This window comes from Platichthys flesus, chromosome 19, assembly GCF_949316205.1.
Source record: "Platichthys flesus chromosome 19, fPlaFle2.1, whole genome shotgun sequence".
NCBI classification, from domain to species: domain Eukaryota; kingdom Metazoa; phylum Chordata; class Actinopteri; order Pleuronectiformes; family Pleuronectidae; genus Platichthys; species Platichthys flesus.
In genome coordinates, this window is record NC_084963.1 from 10,374,683 (window position 1) to 10,396,607 (window position 21,925).

A 21,925-nucleotide genomic window follows, 5' to 3' on the forward strand; every position below is an offset into this window, starting at 1 on the left:
TAGCATGTACGTGTGATTATGTGTGTGTGTGTGTGTGTGTGTACTAACCTGTTTCCTTGTCACAAATCTGCTCGCAGGGCTCAGTCGTCCTCTGGCCACAGTAGTCCTGCACCCACTGTGTGGACGAATTGGTCTGATAGTACAGCGTCAGCTTGGCGGGGTTCAGCCAATTAGAAACGTCCAGGAAGCTTCCCATACTGACCACAAAACTACTTCCTGAAAAAAAAGAAAACCCAAGAGAGAAAATTATTTTCTCCGAAGAAAAAAATACATACAATAAAAAAGTACACAAGGGCTTGGTTGTTTGGCATTTTTAAATTACTATTTTCATGCTTCTATTGCACAACCAATTAGAAAGCATCCCCATCCTGACCAGGCTGAATTTAAATTAGAAAATTAAGACCTATAATGTGTGTATTGATGGGATTTCCCTGGTAATTGCAGCACTGGGGCTAAAAGGCTTTCACGAGTCAGTTGGTAAACACTGTGCTCATTGACGCTGATTTACCTTTCTTTCTTACTGCTCCCAGACCAATCGTTAAAGTGTGATCACTGAACAAGGTTATCCCTAATTGATGCCAATGACTTCTGTTTCCAACAGGAGCTGTGAGGAGACTGTGCCTCAGCTCTGGTGAATGCAAAGATTTGTAAATACAGCTATATCTTGTGGCTGATTGGTCGCAGAAGATTAAATTGTGGAAAAATCTCCAGAGTAAGTACACGTCTCTGTCTCAAAGTGAAATGTATTTTCAAAACTCTGCAAAGGAAGAAGGACAGTGATGTCAAGGTTAAACATTTTCAGAAAAAGTATTATCTTTCATAACGTGTAACCCTGTGATGGTGGTGTGCGGACTGGTTTTCTATACAAAGGATTAATACTGATGGGAAAAGCTTAGACAGTAGCTAGCAATCAAATCTGTGAGTCACAGGGAGAAAAATAAAATCACTGGCTCGATGCCCTGCAGTAAAATACAAAGCTCCATAGAAATATCCCACACCGAACGCTCTGCTCTTACATTGTGCTGCGGATAAAGGAACAATTTTCCACATCTATTCTTTTTATATTGTAGGTGTTCCAGATTCCTAATAGGAAGCACAACCTCCTCCTACACTCAAAGTCACCAGCTGCTTCTGTTCACTTGGCACCGGGTCGGTCTGAGTCACTCAAAGTTTTACAGAAATAAACACGCTTTATTCTCTGACTATTACGTCAGTACTGTCTGGTCCTCGACAGCACTGATTGTAGCCATCATTCTTTTGTACATGTAATACAGACTGGGAGTAAGGGGACCTCTAGCAATGAATTATTTCAATCTAGCTGCACAGACAACTCAAAAATACAAAGAAAAAATCTTCTTTTTTGTAAGATAAATACAATAACTTAAAATAGTGGACTAAGATGTCACAATACAGACAAAAGCCAATGTCAAGCATCATTACAGCTGAAAACATACAACTAAACTCAATGAACTGTAAAGACAAATGTGATTGGATAAAGTTCTTTGGTTTATTTGTCCAACAATTGTCCGTCACAAGACCACACTTTGACAGGTGAGTGAGCTAATGGCTAAAGGGACAAGAACTCAATTGGGAAGTGGAAACATGCAGCTGTGTTAGAGCTGCTAGAAAACGTAAAAATTGTTCCAGTGTCAGTTTGACAAGATAGTGAAACTAAAAAAAAAAAAAAAGAGAGAAGAAACCATTTCAAGTTTATCTTTCTGACCCTGTGGTTAAACACCAAACAACGGTTTGACATTGATATTTTGATATACATATCACATGGCTCCAACAAAGGTTACAACCAGCTGTGAGCATTATTATCACTACCATTTGACACCACACGCCTCGTAAATGACAAGCAGATCCAGCGATCGCATTCTAGAGGTTAGCCTGATTTATGTGTTCAATAATCCAGGATGGCTCTCAACGGATGTTGTAAAAACTGAAATGACCCTTCTTGGGTAAAAGGTCCCAACCCCCCCCCTGGTCTAAAAGCTCAAGCTGAAGTGCATCTCCCTCACATGGTGAAGTCATGAATGAATTATCTATAAAATATGGGTCTGTGTAGGGTAATATCAGGTCTATAGTCAGTGAACAGAAGCACAGGCTCATATTTTATATAGTCTCAAATGGAGCAGGTAATACAGAAACACTGGTTTAGATGGTTCAAAATGTATTTCCATGATCAAATAAGTAGTAAAATGTGTAAATAGTTATCATTGGCCTACACTTATCACTCTTGTAGTAATTACCCAACAAACTGTTAAAAGGCTGAAACACACAAACACCCACATCTCTGTTTAGAAAAGATCCCCAAAATAGAGCACCTCCCAGGTCAAGCTGAACAGAGATGAGGAAAACAGAGCTATTTCCTGCATCGCCGCAGTTTAGTGAGCACAACTGGCAATGGCCCTCATTTTCTGAAAGAGTGGAGAAATGTAATGGCTTCAGTTCTCACACTTAAGAGGCGTTTGTTTTCATTATGGGTCAGTTTCCCTGAGACCCGTGAAGTAACCACTCATGAGTGCAAAAGAACATCGCTGATTGTGGGTAATTCTGCAGTGCATGTTGTGAACTGACAGAAATGTATTAGATTCATGCGCCTTCAACTGTTTTACATCTGACTTAATGATACCTGATTTGACATTTGAATATTCAATATATATATGATTTTGAATGTACATTTTGGTGAATTGTTCTGTTTTATCTCTTGCACATGAGGTTCATGAGTGGGCCCAGAGCTAAATGGCAAATGTTAATTCTAATATTTTGTATTATTTTTAACTTTTAATCACCTACACATTCTGTACTGGAGTTGATATCAGAGACATATCTGTAAAAGGGAGTTTTGCTTTTCTTGACTTCTGTCCTCCTTAATGTTTGTCTTTCTTCTGAAGTAACGTTGAATCATGCGAGTTCTCCACACTGCAGTTAAAAAGGTGGTGGTAATCACCAAAACGTTTTTTGCCAACCTCCTAACTCAACAGGAAGAAGAAGAATCTGTCAAGTTTCTGTGAGACTCAAACTCTCTGGAACTGTCACTGTCAAATTGTTTCCTAGAGACGGCAACTGTGTGGTGTAACGTTGTGGCCAAATCACCTAGTGTGTGTTTGGAAGATCATCAGATAAAAAAATCAGTTAAATATGTCATTAAGTCTGTGGTCTCCCACATTTTTGGAATCCATCGAGAGTTGAAAATCCTCTAGTGTGCAGCAGCCTTTCATGAAACCACATTTAAATTCAGGAGGTCCCGATTCTTATTTTGATCCATAACAAATTCTACACCGTCATACATTCCAACTCGTAAACATCTGTGAATTATAGCAATTAATAGCAAAAATAAAGGAAAACCCCTGTAAAAATGTTAACAAAAGAAATTAAAAACATTTCCTGACTCTGCCCCTTTATCGGGACCCGCACCAAAATTGAATGTTCTTTCTTGGCCAAGGTCTCATACTTCCACTGGAAATCAATTTAGTTGTTTTTGTGTAATCCTGGTTACATACAACAACAACAACAAATGGATAGAGGTGAAAACATCACCTCCTTGGCGGAGGCAATACGCTGGGCGTGATGTTGACTTGACAGCCCCGCTCCTCCACTGCTCTCCACTTCCTCCCGCCACCTACCTCCACATTAACTTCTGTGTTTTTCGTTTTTCTCTTCCGTCTCCTGCCACATCTCATCTGTCTACCCGTCACCCATGTCGAGTTTGCTGCTCATGCAGATGTCCGACCTCATCACCTGCCTCCCATCACTCATTATTCCTCCAGCACACGGAGAGCGTTTCACAGGGGGCGGCTCACATGTCTTGTATGACAGATTGATACTGTATGTGCTGCCCTGCGGCATTGGTGCTCTCATACTTTTTTATTGCTCTCTATTCCTGTCCTCACTCAAGAACGTATACTGCGCATGGTTTGCCAGGATTCGTCGGGTTTGTTTATCTGTTGGATTTGTTTGTTTGTTTACTCTGACACCCTGCCTGCTGCACGCTTGCCAGACTACTGTGTTAAGCCACCTTTTATCATCTCTGCTCTGCCTCAGGTGTCGGCTTTTTCCGGGTCCCACTGCAGTTCACACACGGGCACAGAATTAGCAGAGGAACAACAAAAGTAAAATTCGAAAAAGGGCTGATTAGTGCTCTGTCAAAATGCACTTTGTCACACTTAAAGTAGAAAGAGAAGAAAAGTCTGGAAATGTTAATGCTTAAAAGTTGGTTACATTTTTGTATAAACTTTCTGGTACGAAACCATTATAGCTAGACTGACCATTAGTTCAGAGGACAGCTCGAGGCACCTCCCAAAACTTTAAATGTCATTGTTGTGTCTGAGTGGAAACTTCGGATGGTAGAGGGTTGAGAAGAAAGTCAGAAGGTCCCCAACATGAATCAATAACCATTCTACATTATCTGAACATTCAATTTAACAGCGAGTGGAGGAGCACATTTTAGTAGACTGGATAAACAGGCAATAGGAGAGAGAACTCAATAGTGTTATGATTTTAACGATTTGGTTGGATGATGTGTAAACTGAATGGTTCTGAGGAGCCAATAGGAAGGGAATTATAGTCATATACAAGATTAAATTCAAAAATGTTGTACTGGTTTACATTATATAAGGGGGTGTTGACATATACAGTACATTTAGTCACAGAGGCTACAGTCTAAACTTTTCTGTACATTTCCATTTCTGTTGTTTGTCCACTGGCACACTGCGTGGGCAGACTCGAGATGAGGCCCCTACGGCAGGAGCACCTGATCGGCTGATATGTGAACTGCTTTCAGAGATATGGCGATCATTAGCTAAATTGCCTCGGCTCTTCACTCCCTCTTACTTCACTTGACTCCTTGCCTATTTTTTCATCCCCCTCTCACCCCCCCCCCCTTTATATCCGCTGCCGGTGAGGTTTATCCCACACTATTAATACATACACCTGATCCACACAGATTCCATAGCCACAAAGGAATTTAATAGAGGCTCAGATGTGGCAGCAAGCCCAACAAATATTTCATTTTTCATTCATTTATTCTACATCTTTGAAATCCTTTTGACATTGAGGCATATAGCTTGTTTGTTTGTGATGCAGTCAGCTTGTCAGGTGCTATAAATAAAATAGGAATAAACCTTGAGTGGTCACATGTTTGAAAAAGAAAACAAAGGTTTTGGTCTTGTTGACTGAAAAAGCCCAAACCATAACAGGGTTAAGTATTTTAATCTGCAACCTGCACTCTCAAAAAGTCAAAAAGCTCTCAGTGCAAAAACAAAGAAAATAATTAAGAAAAACAATGTGTTTTGAAAACAAAGCTCTGTATCAGTTTGATGGCTAAAAATGTCACTCAGTTTTCCGCGGTGGTAATAAATCATCTTTGTTTTCATTTGGAGCTTTCACCGCGTCGGCTTTATTTGTTGCTTATTTGTGTCCTTTTATTCTTGGTTTCGGTGTGTCTTTTGTGATTCGTCAGTCCCACAGAAAGGGACCTTTTACACTTAAAAGCCAAGCAAATTGAAAAACCACAAATCCCAGTTGAAGGGGTAGATATTTTACTGCGACCCATTTGTAAATAGAAACAGGGGCAGCATGCTGAGCGGCTCCCTGGTGCATTAGCTGCTGCTCCCTCACATTAGAAAACATGGAAATGAGGCGCATGGAGCTACAGTCATCCCCACTGTACGCTGCTGAGGGACAACTCCATTCCATTATCGCTCGAAATAAACCAAAGTGGATAGATGCTATTGTAAAAAACTTATTTGACAGATACACATTTTAAACACTAAACACTTGATTAAAGGGGTGGATCCAGGTTTTGAATCCATTTTCATTAAAGGTCCTTAGCCTTGGTGGAGGTATTACTCTCTTTGAACGCACTTCTCGGCCATGGAAGTCATGTTTTCATCAGATTGTTCCGTTATTTTTGCAGGATTAAGTTAAAAAACGAATCAACTGATTTCTATTCATGAAGGGGTGGGGGATAATCCAAGGAGGAACTCATTGAATTTAGGTGCGGATCTTGATCATGGACGGATTTTTTACTTTCTGTAACATTTGTGGTTTTGTATCCATCTTGTTTTCTTATTAAAAACAAAAAATTAAGAAATACTGTATATTTGACTGTATCCACACAATCCACAATACATTCTTACTGAAACTATAAACAAACAGGGCTGAAAAGATTGCCCCTTTGGCTGAGTTGATAAAAAAAAACATCCCAAAACAAAAATATTAAAAAGTGAGATTTTAAATCCTAGGTGTACTAGTTGGATATTCTGCCAAGGTCTAAGGATTTTGTTGCACTTACCGTCCGCAACAAAATGCTCCGGCACATGGAGGGTAACCTTGACAGAGAGGGGGCAGGAATCCTGCGTAGCGTAGACAATGGCGATGACACATGTGCTGATGGTGATCAACGTCAGGGTGACCTTATTTAGAGGACTGTGTGGGATGCCTAAAGGAAGAGAAAGAGAAAAAAAAAAAATATATATATATATATATACAGGTCAGCAATTTTACAGTTTTACCCCTTTGTTATGATCCTTGATTGTAAAACAGAAGACTGTATTGGAAAATCCTTGACAGCAAAAACAACAGCTTCTCACTTTTAGCACGGCGCCACGACATGCTGACATATAACAGACTAAATCATCCACTTTAGCACCATGCTCTGCTGACAGTGCAATATCCAAGTCTTCCCTGGAACCTTGAAAATACAGTTAATTGCATTCCTGATTTATGAATCTTAACCTGGGTTCAAGTTTTGGCATGAGTAAGTAAAAGATGACTTAGAATACCCAAGTCCAGGATCACTTCCCGGCGTGATATATGATCTTATTGCCACTGACACTGTAATAGATTGGATGTTTTGGTTGCCCTTTGGCTCTGGCAGGCCTTCCCCTTTCCGAGCCGGGATACAGGGAATGAAATTAGCCGTTTAACCTCTGTCTCCTGATATTTATCACAGTCAGTGTGCCGAGAGGAGCATTACTGGGGAATATGTGTGGTAAGGCATTGGGCTGGTGAGAATCCCACTGGATTTTAACTGCTAAACTGGGTATGTTGAACTGATCACACAATGTTTCAGAATCCGCAGGCTCCAGGAAATGAGGGAGCAGTTACTTGGAGGAGAGCTGCTCCTCGTGCCTCATGAACTGAGTAGGTTTGTTGTAAAAGTCAATAGTAACAGTCAGGCTACTGATGCTATCCTGTTCTAAGAAGAGGAGCTCAGGTGGCAGCACATCCATATGCTGGTGGTGTCACATGTAGTGAACAAATGCCCCATGTGATGATAACAGTTATGTTACAAGATCAGTGGGTATCACAAAAATACAGAGCATCCGCTAAATGGTTTACATTTTCCAGCTACAGTGTGGTGTTTAGGTAAAATGTAATTGTATCGATCAAAATGACTGACAATCATCCATTCATCCACCCATCCATCTTTTCCACCCATCCACACATCTGAACAATCAACCGAGATAGGGATGTACAGTTAAGATTAAGATTAAGATGCATTTATTAGTCCCAAACACATGCACAGACATGCAAAGGCGATCTCATGCAGGTAGGGAAATTTAATCTCTGCTTTTGACCCATCTGGTGCAGGACACACAGAGCAGTGAGCGACCATGTACGGCGCTCGGGGAGCAGATGTTGGGGGAGTAAGGTGCCTTGCTCAGGGGCACTAGACAGGGTAGGGAGACTCTTGGATTTTTGGACAGATCAATCCAGGTTCGTCTTTTGTTGTCTCTCAGTGGAGTCGAACCAGAGACAAACCAGAGACCTTCTCTGCCCCTAGTCCAAGTTTCTGCCACTAGACCACAGTTGGTCTAGTGTAAAGTCAGCAAGAAGTCAGGAGAATCCCACGTGAGAAGAGCAGGTACAGGGGGTCTAACAGCGACAGACGCAAAAATGAAGAAAAAAAAATTGAGAGTTTGTGGTGATAATGCGAGTGTATTTGTGTTGGGAAGAAAATCACGTGGTCTTGCAGCGGAATTAACACGTCACCTCCTGCCTCAGCCTGCTGCTGCGCCCGGCTGCTCCACCTCTTGCCCCGAATAATGCGGAGGATGTGTTTCTGTTGTTAACGTGTCTTTGCAGAAGACCTCTCGCTGGGTTGTGCATGTGTGAAGTGAAAACTGCGGATAAAGTCCTTTTCCGCAGGTCATGTCTGAAAATGTCTGTAGAGAAGTGTGTTTCTACTCCTGACTAGTAGTACTACTAGCATTAGAACTGCAAAGTTAAATCAGGAACTCTCTATATTCGTCTCGACAGGAGTGTCCAGGGAAATCTTAACTGGAGTTTGGAAAGCGGGAGATGCAGCTCAAGGTCAAGAGCAGGGAGAGGCGGGGTAATGAATCCGTCCGTACCAAACCACACGTCTGCCACTGTCACAATATTGTGAAGGGGCAGGAACAACAGCTGTCTGCAGCAAAAATGGAAGAGCAGCTAATCCCCTTTGGGGTGTGGGTGGTGTCACTGGGCGTGTGAAGGGGTCCCTCAATCACTGTAAAAGCCTACTGAGTAGACAAAAGCATGCGCGCTCACGATGGCTAACACTTACTATATGGCCACAAAGCAAACACCTATAGTGTGTGCCACATGAGGCAACAGACTAAATCCCCTTCCTTCCCTTTTCTCTGATCGTCTCCTCAAGAGAACCCAGCGACTTTACATGGGCTGTGATTTTAACACAGATCACAATCATTGGCTTTATGTCTCCTCGAGCCGTCTGCCCACAAGGCTTCTTCTAATAAAATCTAAGTGTCCAGTTTAACAGGAACCTACAGTTTAGACAAGGACCCTGCGATCTCTTACGATACACCCAAGCCCTTTCTAGTTCTATTATCTTTATTTGTGAGCAATCAACCATCTCCTGTGATTAATTGCATTGTAAAGATACTAAAAGATACTGTAGATTTTGTTGCACAGACCCACATTTATTAGATTGCATTTATTGAGGACTTGAGAATCCATTGAGCCAGGGAGAGCCCAGGTTAGGGAGCCAGTTCTTTAAACTAAATGGTTCTTAAACAGCTCAGATTTTCATTCTACGTCCTAAACTAAGAAGTTGAAAAGAGGCTAAATATCAATAATCTGACACCCATCAATCAAATTTGTTTAAAACTACAGATCCAGCTTTGGATCTGAGAGGCTGGAACACATGAATAAAATCCAAACTGAAGTTAACACTTTGTTACTCTTTTAATTATATGATTCCTTTCACTAAATAATTTGTATATTTATTCCTGCAGACATAAGAGAATAGTATTTTTGTATATATTGAAGCTTAATACAAGTGTCCCAGGTTAACAAGTGACCTGTCCCAGATTATCAAACATAGGCAGAATTTTACATAACTAAAAGCTCTGTCATGTCTTCTCTGAGTATGATAACTCCATTCATTATTCTGGTGTGGTTAGAAAACACTTAAGGCAAAATATGTTTGACCCAATGCGTAAAACCGAAATTGGACTAAGCCGTTGAAATCAAAATTGCAAGAAAATGTCCCATAATACCCAAATTGACCCTTTAAATAATCCAGCAACTGCACTTAGTTGGCACAAGGATCACTCAATTTTCAATTTTACTTTACGGCCCTCACAGCAGTGTGAACTGGATAAGAGGGCTCCCCCTTGTGCAAGTGAATGTGTTTGTTCCACATTGGTAGCGGTACACAAAGAGGTAGACGTGTATTTCTTCTGACCTTTGCCGCGTCTCCGTCCTCTGTGCTGCTCTGTGTAAAACTTCATCTGGCTGTCATCTTCAGGCTCAGACCCCGATTCCCCTTGAGGACCAAACACGCCTCCGGTTACTGCCGACGAGAGGACAAGAATGAGAAAGAAGAAATAAATCAAAAAGGAGAATCGAGCAAACAAGGAATAAACTCCAACATCTATGTATTTAGGTTATTCAAACATTGGTAATCATGGTTGTAATGATTACCGGAGTGCAGTGGCACACAAGGTATTAAGTACACTTAAAACTGGGGCACTTGCTTCACATAATGAGAAAATAATGCTGTTTCCAGCCCATTGCTGTTATTTTAATTCTGCAAATCATTTGAGTTGCAGGGGAACATGTGTTCACACAATAAAACTGTTGTACCAGCGATTCCTGTGTTTTATTAAACGTCACCTAACAATTTTTTTTGTAAATCACTTTGTCTTAGTTTTATTGCATTTAAAAGTGCTTTATAAAAAGGAAATAAAATTAAAAAAAAATTAAAATAAAAGTGCTTTATAAATAAACCTCGACTTTGGTCATATACCAAACTTGTGTGTGTGTTGATGTGCACGTCTGCATTTGAGTCAGACAGCGTGAGCAAGAGCAAGGCTGTGAGATTTAAGAGGCTTTGTTTGTGCTGAATCTCCACTGCAACATCACAACCCACATTCCTGCGTAACTCACAGGAGCTGCCACAAAGTGATAATTGTCAGGGATTTGCAAAGTGTCGCTGTAAGTCGCTGAAGGATAAACCTGTTATCTAAGATTATATCATTTATAACTTAGAACTGCAGTGTTATACACAATATACAGTAAATAAACCAGCAGGAAGTGAATGTATGGTATATTTCGATTGCTGTGACTGTACTGATTGTTAAGCCAAACCCTAAATAAACCACTATATGCTAACAGCATGGAACCTCATGGATGCTCATGTGTTGTGCTTGTATAATCCCCAGGATCACAGTGATTACGCTTCCTAATCTCCCCGAGTGGAAAAAGGATAAAGGACAGAGAGGAAATCAATGTTGTTGATGTTTTTTTTTTCTCTTGGTCATGAGGGAGCCCCTGAAATGAAATGATCCACCTGTTGCAGCAAATTAAAAAGACGGGAACACAGGAAAAAAAGAAAATGGAGATGGTGTGTTGTGACGCTATCCTGATCCATGAGACATATATCATCTTCTGAAAGGGGCTAAATGACCCCGGCAGTGATGGTAATAGGTAATGGCTACATTGAAAATACACTTAAATGGTATAAATGTTTTGTGTTGTTTTTTTTTCAACTTTCAAACTGGTATGACCTAATTTCAATATATATATACGACCTAGAATCACATCAGACCGTCTGTAGTTTGCCTCATTTAGATTTCCAGATAAAGTGAAAGACAAAATTGGTTTAGTTTAGATTATCCAAGTCAGCATTGTGATTTGTAGCAAAAGCTAACGCCGTGGGCAGCCAGTGAGACGAAGGACAAAGAAGGTTACTAAAGGTTAACAATTAAAACTACCACATACAGTGTTATGTGATGTGATCAATAGCAAACACAGTAAAACTATGCTGCCAATCTACGCTGAAACCACAATGTAACTGTGATATATTGTTATTATCAGACCACGTTATCGGGTTCATATCAGCAATCGCACAGACTGATCGCAAACACAACCAAACCAATGATGGCACCGTTGCCACCAGGCAGCTGCACCCATTCACAATAATACCACAACCAGGCAAGACAAAGGAAGCACAGTAGTTTAACTTATTTTGGAAGCTGCTCAAAACTATCTTCAGTAAGGCTTGGCTTTCTCCAGCCAACATAACCCTTCACCCCCATTTTGCACACTTACATCTTGTGTGTATTTTATTGCGTCCTTCTTTATATTTATACTTGTATTTCTTTGCCATGTTCGTAAAACACTTTGGCTCATCTCCTGATGTTTTTTACTTGACATTAGAAGGGTAAAGTTACAAAGCTACAAAGATTGAATAGAAAACAAAAATACAGGACCTAAGATGTTTAAATCAAATGCCAAATCAAGAGTGAATTTAAACTTTGAAAATGAGAAAAACCTAGAGGCAAACCGATAGAGCGGCCAGGGCGAGCTGCGGCGCTCTCTGGAACAAATGTAGAAAGGGGAGATTCTTTCTTTGGTGAGAATGTACTGAATGTACCAAGTTTACAGTCCACAGTGAACATGATGACATGGGTGAGCGTTTCAGGGTCGGAAGCGAATGGCAACCACAATTTTTATAGAAATGCATCCGAGCTGCTGCACTCGCACAGAGGCAAATCAGTAAGTAGCACAAAGTACTTTGAGTCTGTAGCAGGAAACTTTAAATACAGCCAGGTACTGCACATATCAGGTATTCTGCCAGCTTGTTTGTCTCAGCTTAAAACTTAATTATCTAAAAGTTTATTAACAAGCCAGAGATGGTGCAACATATTATATGTTTATCCTTGTTCATAGTCATAATTCGTGGCAGATGAAATACTTGATTTATTTCACTTCATTAACATTATGTCAGAACTCGTGATAATTTCTCTGTGCCATAACTATTTTAGGCATCATGAAAAGTTCTATGAAGTTTGTGTAAAATAAAAAAAAAATAAAAAGCGAGCCCAGAAAGCTGTCATCATCTGTTCGGTCTGTTGCACTTAAACAGGTCGAGGGTGGAGTTGGATCTGGAGTGCGAGAGTCTGGTGGAGTGAAATCGAGCCAATGTGCTGTAAAATTGGTTCTGAATTTATGCATCGTGTTAGAACATGCCCAGGAGAAGTGGTGGATGGGAATACAGGCAGATGGAAGGAGAGAGGCAGAAACTGAAAATGTCACCATGTCACAACCCAGATTTGCCGCCCTCTGGTTGGATGTTTCCACCAACCAGTGCAATCTCACTCCACACACATTGTCAGGTCAACTGCCCTTTGACCTTTGATCACTGAAATCTAACATAATCTTTTAGTCCAAGTGACAAATGCTTAAAAGTTAGAGAAACCACCTCGAAAAACATGATTTCTAAAGTCCCAACGACCTTGACCAGTCACCAAACTCCAATCAGTTCATGTGTGAGTCCAACTGAACGTTTGTACCACATTTGCAAGGATTCCCTGCAGGTCTTCTTGAAATATCACTCTCACAAGGCAACAGGTTCCAGCTCCATTTACTTTTGACAACCAGAATCTTACCCAATTTGAGTAAAACTGAAAGTTTCTATCAAGTTGAAGTCTCCGGCCACTAGCAGTGTCCAGCGCTGAGACGTAAAAAGTAGCAAAACGACAGCTTCAACAGTCAGCCTGGAAATTATAGTTTTCAAACAGACAGTATATTACGAAAAGCCTGTTTAATATACTGAAACATTGGTGCCATTTTTTTTTTTTAAACTGACATGTGGCATCAAAAATCTGAGCACACGGTAAAGCAATAAAGGGTTTAACTCTATTTACTTCATAAAATGCTTCCTTCAATGAACTCATCAACCTTGCTCTTTTTTGGATGAAATAATATGATGTCCTTCATTGTAATGAATGAGGCTATTGCTGCTCGGTGATGACTACCTACCCCCCCCCCCCCCCCCCCACACCATTAAATGGATCACTCGGACAAGGTAAGAAACTAGTGAGAAAAGTAATTTCAGTTTTCCACTTCTGCAAATCAATAACTTATTAATCATACAGAACATGGTTGTACTTGTACTTTTCCACTTGCAAGTGCTGCTTCAGATTCACAGATAAAAAGGGGTTTGTAAATCTTGTAGTGAGTGAGTCTCGCTTGCAAAATCTCGGTTATCCTCAACATTCGGGAAGGCCTCATTGTTTATAAAGGGCCAACGTATCTCGGATGTAAGGGGGGGGGGGGGCTGCAAGGCTGTGAAATGAAATCAAGCCGTCCTTACCCTCAGCGTGTTGCCAGTGAGGAGAGGCAAGGATGCAATGTGATCCTTTAGCCGTTTAGCTGCGATGAAATAAATGTGCGGATTATACTTTCCGTTTAGCAAACACCACAGAGTACTTACTGAAGCCATGTTCTTCAACCCTTAACCCCTCAAGGAGAAAATAACTTGATGGAATGAGTTCAGACCAAAATGCCCTTGCGTTGCAAATATGTCCTCGGCTCTCAAAGTCTTGCACACAACAAGGTCCTCCCCAAAATAGAAGAACACAAACACGCGGATGCACCTACGTCAGGTACCGTTAATGCTCTGATTACACTGAACACGTAGAAGAACACTTCAATAATTATCATTCTTTTAAATTTGCACTTAAAACCTGCATTAGAAGAACGTCTCTGACACATGAGCTAATAACATAACCACAGACTGAGCTATATAGCTGATGGGAGAGGTCATATTGTGATGATGTGGCAACACAGATACAGGGCAAAGTTTACTGATGTGGGAATTTCAAATCATACAAGGTGATGAAGTATTCTTAAATCTCCACAGACAGAATAATCACTTTATACGAAATACAGAAGGAAAGGAAAATAAAGACAATGACCGGTTTTTCAAAAAGAAACTTGCAGCAAAACGTGAAGTCTGAACCCTCTCTGGTGTTTCTCATAAAACGGGGTCAGGTATCGCTTTTTTATTTATTGCTCCTTTTTTCCGTGGGAGGCTGCAGTTCTTTATTGTTGTTCAGCGCAGCATCGTTGCACACTTCCTGTGATGCTTTCACATCCCGTGCTCTGCTTGACATTGACATTTGAGCAGAAAGCTGGCCAATTATTTCCATTCTCCCATCACGACCTTCCTTTTAAACGGGCCTTTGCAAAACAATTTTGTCAATCTCTGTGAGTGGCAGAGGCGCCCAGTACAAAGAACGGTGAATCAAGGGAAAATATCAAATTCAACAAGACTTCCTGTCGTTTGCATGATCGTTCCTTCAAACGCATATGCATAAAGGAGAGAGTAATATCTCATGGATCACACAAAAGGTGAGGTGACAAGCTCCTGTGTGTGTCATTGTGTGGTTGACAGGTGAATAGTGCTTCCAGGCAAAGGCGCGAGTTTGATAAATAACCCACACAAGAATACGTCTGAAAACAAGGCGCAAAAGTATTTAGAAATCGGGCCTTAGGTCTTTTTTATTTCACGGCTCTCCCCCCCCCCCCCCCCCCCCCCTTCTATTCACATTTCTTTCCGCTTTCAGTTTGTTTTCCTCCGTCTCGCTCTTCTCTCCCTCTGTGGTAATACCTTAAGAAACCAAGCCCCATGAAAATATCAACAGCCAGAACAAAACACCAGGGCCAAACTACATCATGCTGCTACCACAACTTTCCATAACCATTCATCTTGAATCGCATTCACAATTGTTGTTGTGTCTACAAAACAGCGCATGCAGCCTGTGTGAAAACGCACATAAATGCATTATTCCACCCTTGTTATGTGTTCTTTGTGTCGCAAAAAATAACAACATACATCCCATGACGTTTTATGATGTAAGGTCAAGACCTCTTATTCCCACTATGAGCATGTACTCGGCAACAGAGAAACATGATGAAACGGGTTAGAGAGCTGGACTTAGCTCGTGCTCTCAGACTACACAATGACATCTCACCTCATAGTGTGGAGCAGGGTACAAATTCAAAAAGCAGACTGAAACAAGGAGTTTGAGTTTGTCACAGAAATGTGTTTATTTAGAAAGTTTGTACTGCACCATCACGCTGAAAACCTTAAGATGTGTTCTTTATCAGTAATCTGAGAATTGATGTCCTGACCGATGATGATAGTAGATAAATGAGGCCGAAGGGAAAGTAGATGGCAGAAAGTCAGAGGCAGTGCATGAGAGAGTGTAGTCAGACGAGTAAGAATGAAAAGGAGAGAGCAGATATGAAAGGAAGCTTTGTAGACTAAAGCAGAACAAGATGTCACAATTATGTACTGAAGCAAGACTAATGTAATTTGGTGTTGGGGCTTGAGAGCACTTCGAACGGAGCTGCTCGATGGAGTCTGATATTTTCGACATAGTCACTTCTCGGTCTAGGCAGCTAATAACCCCTGCGTTTGGTGAAGCTCTGCCGATTCAACTGTCTCCAAAACCAACCAGGCTACGGCAAGTAGAAGTGCACATCATCATCGAGGAAATATACAAAGTACTTTTTTTTACGGGCTGGAGATAAGGAGACAGACGTGTGAAGCCTATTCAGACGACTTCATGTGGGCTTTTACAGGCTGGTGCCTTTAGGAGCAGCCCACCCTGAAGTGCAGGCGTGGGGGAGCGTACAATACTTTGCGTAGTTCGCACAACAAAATGAAAATAAGTTAAACAGAACCAGTATTGCCTTCAGTGTTGTCCCAGCTGGCGAACTGAGCAACAGAATCCCCATAAATCAGAATAAACCAACTCTAAAGTAACTATAGAGGCAACTGTTCTTTTCTATCAAACTGTATTTCACTAAAACCCACAGCTTTGAAGAGAGTCTGTGCAGTTTCACACAGATGTCGGAGAGTGCGGATCCTCGTACGTCTCTTTGACCGTCTGCTTTAGAAGTTTCACGTTGATCACATAGTGTTGCCTTCAGGCTGTTGACTGAGTGAACACGCGTGATCCAAATCAGCCGCGACAGGGACTGAAAACAAGCGAGGCTGTGAACGACTGCTTGAACCTGGTTGAAAAGCAAAAGTACAATCGGAAAACATGTATACTCGTCAGGAAACTGGAACTAACACATCAAAAGAAAATCAACCAAATACATGAAACTATATGTAGAGTGTAGGTGGGTTATGTGCTGGGGGACTGGCTGTTAAATACATGAGTGTTGGCCTGTGGGGCTGAGATAATGGCGTATGGATCGCCCGATAAATTATGTAGGGGTCGGCTACAGAACAGCACTCAATGGATTGAGCTGCAAGGACTCACTCCTCAAACCTCATACGTTTGTCGACGCGGGCGCTCGGAGCTGCATGTGAAAAAAGAGCTGCCGTTATTCATAATGCATGTCGTGGACCTGGCGTGTTTTAATGTGCTTTCACCAATCCTGCTGACTTGACGTTCTTTCTTTCGACTGTGACAAACGAGATCCATCGTTTTTCACGCCCACGTAATTACACCGACTCGTTATTCAATTAAAGGTGCGCGGAGGTGGGAGAGACGTGGGAGGGAGGTCCCTCCACTGGTCAGGGTGCATGTGTGAAAAATAGACTGCACGGGAGGAAAATAGTAAATACAAGGTCAGCGACTGCAGCCGATTCTGCATCCACTTATATTCAATATATGTGTACAGGTGATTTGTGCATTTGCTCTGGTGCTCATTAATACTATATTTGCATGTGCGCACACTCTCAGCTCCTGTCGCTTACATGCACATGGAATTTTGAAGACTCTCATAATTTAAGCGCAACCTCGGTGACTTCTGTGACGCTCTGATCGAGACAAATCGCCCGAGCTTACGGCAGCCAGACCCGCGGCTGGATGTCAGCTTGCACGTGTACACTGTACGCCGCGTGGGCCTTTGTGCACGGACACCCGTGTTGCATGTGTGCGAGGACGTTTACGTCCGTGACGACGTGCTTGTGGGTAACTTAAGCCGACAGCACCGCCGGTCCCCACATGGCTCAGCGACTGGTAATCACGTTAAGGCACGGCTGCGCTCCGCCTGTCGAGATCCCTGACATCAGAGGGGGAAATATCTCCAGCTCCAATTCAACACCAGCTGTCATCTACACTGGCACAAAAGTAAATTTACCAGTTGCAATGCACAGCTCAGCATCTGAGCGGCCGCGAGAGCAAATTAGAAAACCCTGTGATGGGAAATTCAGAATCTAGATTTGTTTAATGAAAGAAAAGACAAGTGTATAGAGAAAACGTTACTAAGATTAAGATACATTTATTTGTCCCAAGCACAGGCACACTCATGCAAGGAGGGAAATTTAACCTCTGCTTTTAACCCATCTGGTGAACACAGGAGGACACACAGACCATTGAGCAGCCATGTAGGGCGCACGGGGAGCCGTTTAGCGTCTAACCAGAAGTGCAAAAAAAGGAGTTTAAGTGCAGAGTATTGTGCGTATTTGAAATGTAAATAAATAAGATATGTACAGTAGCAAATATATATGGAATAATACAGTATTAACAGGTATTGTATGATATAAGAACTATGAGCAGTAGTTATATATCTGAAGTAGTGCAGTATTAACAGGTATTGTATGATATAAGAACTATGAGCAGTAGTTATATATCTGAAGTAGTGCAGTAGTAACAGGTATTGTATGATATAATAACTTTAAGCAAGATAAATATGTAAATATGAATATACTATAGGCAGGATAAGAGGGGCTCATTTAGTATAAATGAAGTTGACTTTTGAGGGCTCAGGGCCAAATGTCTTGTATCTGTCACTGTGGTAGAGGCTTTGAGCCACCATCCAGAGATGGCTGAATTAAAACACCAGATTGATAATAGTTTGCTGTGTCTTGTATTGAAATGCCTATAACAATTCCTAATCAGGGTTTAGTGGATACAAATACAAGTATGCAAGTAGGGTTCATTTTGTTCTACAAAACTATGACTCAATATGTTTGTCGGGGACTTTAAACACTGACGGACTGGACCTTGCTGCACTTTAACACCGAGGCAGTAGAAGATCTGATAACGTACAGTGAAGGGACAGAGAACATGACGGCAACTCAACAGGTTGACATTTGGAGCCACTTCAAATATACTATAGCCGGGATTAGAAAAGTGTGTAGTAACCGTCAGGAGAGAAGCTCGGCTGCTGCCACACACAGTGTCTGAAGCAGAGAGGTGTCCCAGGTCGTTCCTACACTGCTGCTGGGATCCTGGAAAAACCAGCACTGCACCACCACACGGACGGCACACATCACAATTCAATATTTGAACTGTGCAAAACTCATTTCTAGCTGTGCAATTAGAATACCATATATGCAATCCTCACTCTCTATATATATTATATTATCTTTTCTTTACATTTCCTTGTGTTTGCATTGTATCTGTCTGTATTACTTTTACTCTTTACTTTCTTCTTTCTGCTGTAACAAAGGAAACTTCTCCATAGTGTAACTAATAGAAGATAATCTTATCTTATCTCATCCCCTCAGAAAGGGAGGTGATTTGCCGTTCAGATATTACATAACATCATATAACTTTACGCTTGAAGATGTATTAAGCATTCACATTATGTCGGGGGTGTCACATTATCTATTCGCATCACACCACAACAACAGACGCAGACATTGCTATTGTTTTAAGAAGTTACAGCAAAGAGATCTCATCTCACTGAAAGTCAGTGGCCCGGTCAGATGCATGGGCAGAGATGTAGAATGTAGAGGATTGTTTTTGGCAGGATTTAGTATTCAGTTAAATATTTTCCATTCAAATACATTTAAATGGTAGTGTACAACCTATTATAAACACAACTTGTGTTGTATTGTCCAACACTGCTGTAAAAAACTAAACCATTGCTAAAATGTCAAGTGTTTGTGTCGACTAAGAATTAATTTTTTTTCATCTGACTTAGATGAGAGTAAAATGTCCAGGGTTTTAATTGAATACAATTTGACCAAAGTAAAAAGATTATATATTATATATTATATTAAAAATAAAACTGAATCAGGAGGAACACTACTTACAAAAAATTCCAAACAGGAGTAACAGTATTTGAAACATTGGAGTATCCATTTCATTTCTGATATTTATTCAGATCAGAGTTACACTTTTTGTATAAAATCTACATTTCATTTTGATTTACATTACGTTTCAATGATTTGAGAAATACAGCTCTACTCCGGTGAAACTGGGAGGAAGCAGGAACAAAAGCACAGGGCTGGAGGGGTCTGGGTCAGAACGCTGCACAACAGGAAACCGGAGAGGAAATCCGGGAGGTAGAACCTGTGCTTTAGTTCGTCCCAGTCAGTGTATTCTAAGCTGAACAATTCAGGAGCTGCATATTGGTATAGAGCAGTGATTCTCAAATGGGGGTACGCGTACCCCTGGGGGTACTTGAAGGTACTCCAGGGGGTACTTGAGATTTTTTTTAAATATATTTAAAATTAGCATCCATTCAAAAATCCTTGAAAAATTGTTATTTAACAAATATTCAATAAAATATAAGTGTAAGTTCATGAACTAAATTTTATATTCAGTAGGCTTTTCAATTTAATTATCCTAAAAAAACAGAGTCTCCCCCATACCGATGGTTTGACCCAACCTGGCACACGCCACCTGTCATCGCCTGTCATCACCTGCCTTGAAAACTTCAACAATGGAGTCGAGTTGAAGTGCAGCAGCAATGCTGCTGAAACACGGAGGGACAAGTACCAAAGAAGGCGAAACCAGAGTAGAGAGCCTTCCCTAAACAACACCGTGAGAGCTAGTGCCTCTTCGGAGGGGCGCTAAAACGTAAAAGTTTTCCGTTGTGAAGTTAGTGATTCATAACAAGAAGTCTGCGTCTCTACTGGTACCCTTTCAAAATAAAAGCATGTAGTACAAAAGCGGAAATGAAATTGTATGACCCTAAAGCGAGCAAATATGTCACAATAAAATAACAGAAAGACACTTCAATAATATTAACAATAACATAGATTGGGTTATTTACACTTTATGTTTTTTTCTGTGGGGAGAGATTAGCCAGCAGTGGCATTAAGCCACCACATCTTCAGCGGTATCTCCAGACAAAACATGAAAGTCATGTTGCTAAGCCACCTGAGTTTTTTAAGAGGAAACTTTCTGAATTCAGGTCATCTCAATACACGATGCGAAAAGCCTCCCCAAAGCAAACGGAAACAAGCTACCTGTCAGTATTCTTTTCGATCCTTAAAGAAGATATTTTAAGATGATGAATATTAAAAAAATATGGTTTGAGCGAATCTTTTATTTAAAACTAAGTTAATGATTTATTTTTTTGGAAGAAGTGTTTAGCTATAATTAAGTTCATGAGTTCAGTTTGAGCACATATCTTTATTATGATCCCAAAAGAGGTCACTTTAAGTTGATAATTATTTTGAGGTGCACAAATCTTTATTTATATTGAGATAATAATAAAAGTCTTTAGTTATTTTATATCTTTTTATTTCGTAATAGTTCAAGAGAGACCACTACAAATGAGCAATGTTATGGACATTGATGGAGTTTTACATTTGAATGTGTCTAGTTACAAGGCTTAATAAATCACATTACATCTTTCTTTCAACCAAAAATGCTTTGCGCTGGTTAGGGGGTACTCGGCAGAATTTTTTCTTCGAAGGGGGTACTTCACTGAAAAAAGGTTGAGAACCACTGGTATAGAGAATGCCCACAGGTATGTCACCGTGGTCCAGCTCTCCCTGTGTGTCTCACTCACTTCCCTCTCAGGCCTCAGACTCCCGCTGCTCTGTTTGCTTTCCAAAACAATCCCCATCAATACTCTTTTTCCTCCGCCATTGCATATTGTATTTTTAAAAGCCTTCCGTGCACCTCTGCACACGCGCGCACACAAGCCTGTAACACATAAAAAAACAACCTAGGCACACTGAAAAGTTATTATGGAGGCCATCACAATATAAGCCCCGCCTGCACATTTTACTATCTAGATTTATGGGTTAGCCGCTATTTGGAAGGGAAAGGACTTGGAAACGTGGGAGGCTTAACAAGGCACCACTTGGCTCCTGTACTCAAGTGGCTTCAGTATTTGTTCACTCATCTCTACACTTTTTATCACACTTTAACGTTCCTGCATCTATGACCATACCCGCCATCTTGAAGCTAATAAGCAAATGGTAAAGTGCACGGAGACCTCTCAGGAATTTCAGATGGGCTGAAAAGTTGTGACAGGCTGTTAAGGGTAATTTGAGATGCATGTTGTGTTCTCACCTCTTATCAACCAGCCCGTGTGCGCTCGTAAAGACACCAAGGGTGGCAGCTGTCACCGGAAAAATGTTGCCCTGCCACCGCAGCCATCTCAAGTGGAATATCGGCCCTGGCCTCTGTCCGTCATTTTCAACTTTTGGAAGTTGGCTTACTGTTAGTTAAAGGGATAGTTCACCCAAAAAGGAAATGAACTCATTATCTACTGACCACTATGCAGATGGAGGGTAGGGTGAAGTGTGTGAGTCCACAAAACACTTTTGGAGTTTCAGGGGTAAACAGTGTTGCAGCTGAATCCAAAGTAACTGGTGACTCCTTTTTTCAAATATAAGGGAAAAAAACATAACCTGTCTCCATACTGCTCCTGTGGTGTCATCCAAGTGTCCATAAGACCCAGCAATTGA

General features: G+C 41.0%; 1 protein-coding gene across 1 annotated transcript in view; it reads right to left on the reverse strand.

Annotated features, from left to right (window-relative positions):
• The window catches only part of LOC133974919 (astrotactin-2-like), a 249,798-nt gene that overhangs the window by 136,661 nt on the left and 91,212 nt on the right, over positions 1 to 21,925 (reverse strand). Inside the window, exons 5-7 of the mRNA XM_062412735.1 lie at positions 9,701 to 9,808; positions 6,299 to 6,445; positions 49 to 216 (exon numbers count right to left, since the gene is read on the reverse strand). Coding sequence (XP_062268719.1) covers positions 49 to 216; positions 6,299 to 6,445; positions 9,701 to 9,808 — 423 coding nt within the window. The remainder of the gene's footprint in view (positions 1 to 48; positions 217 to 6,298; positions 6,446 to 9,700; positions 9,809 to 21,925) is intronic.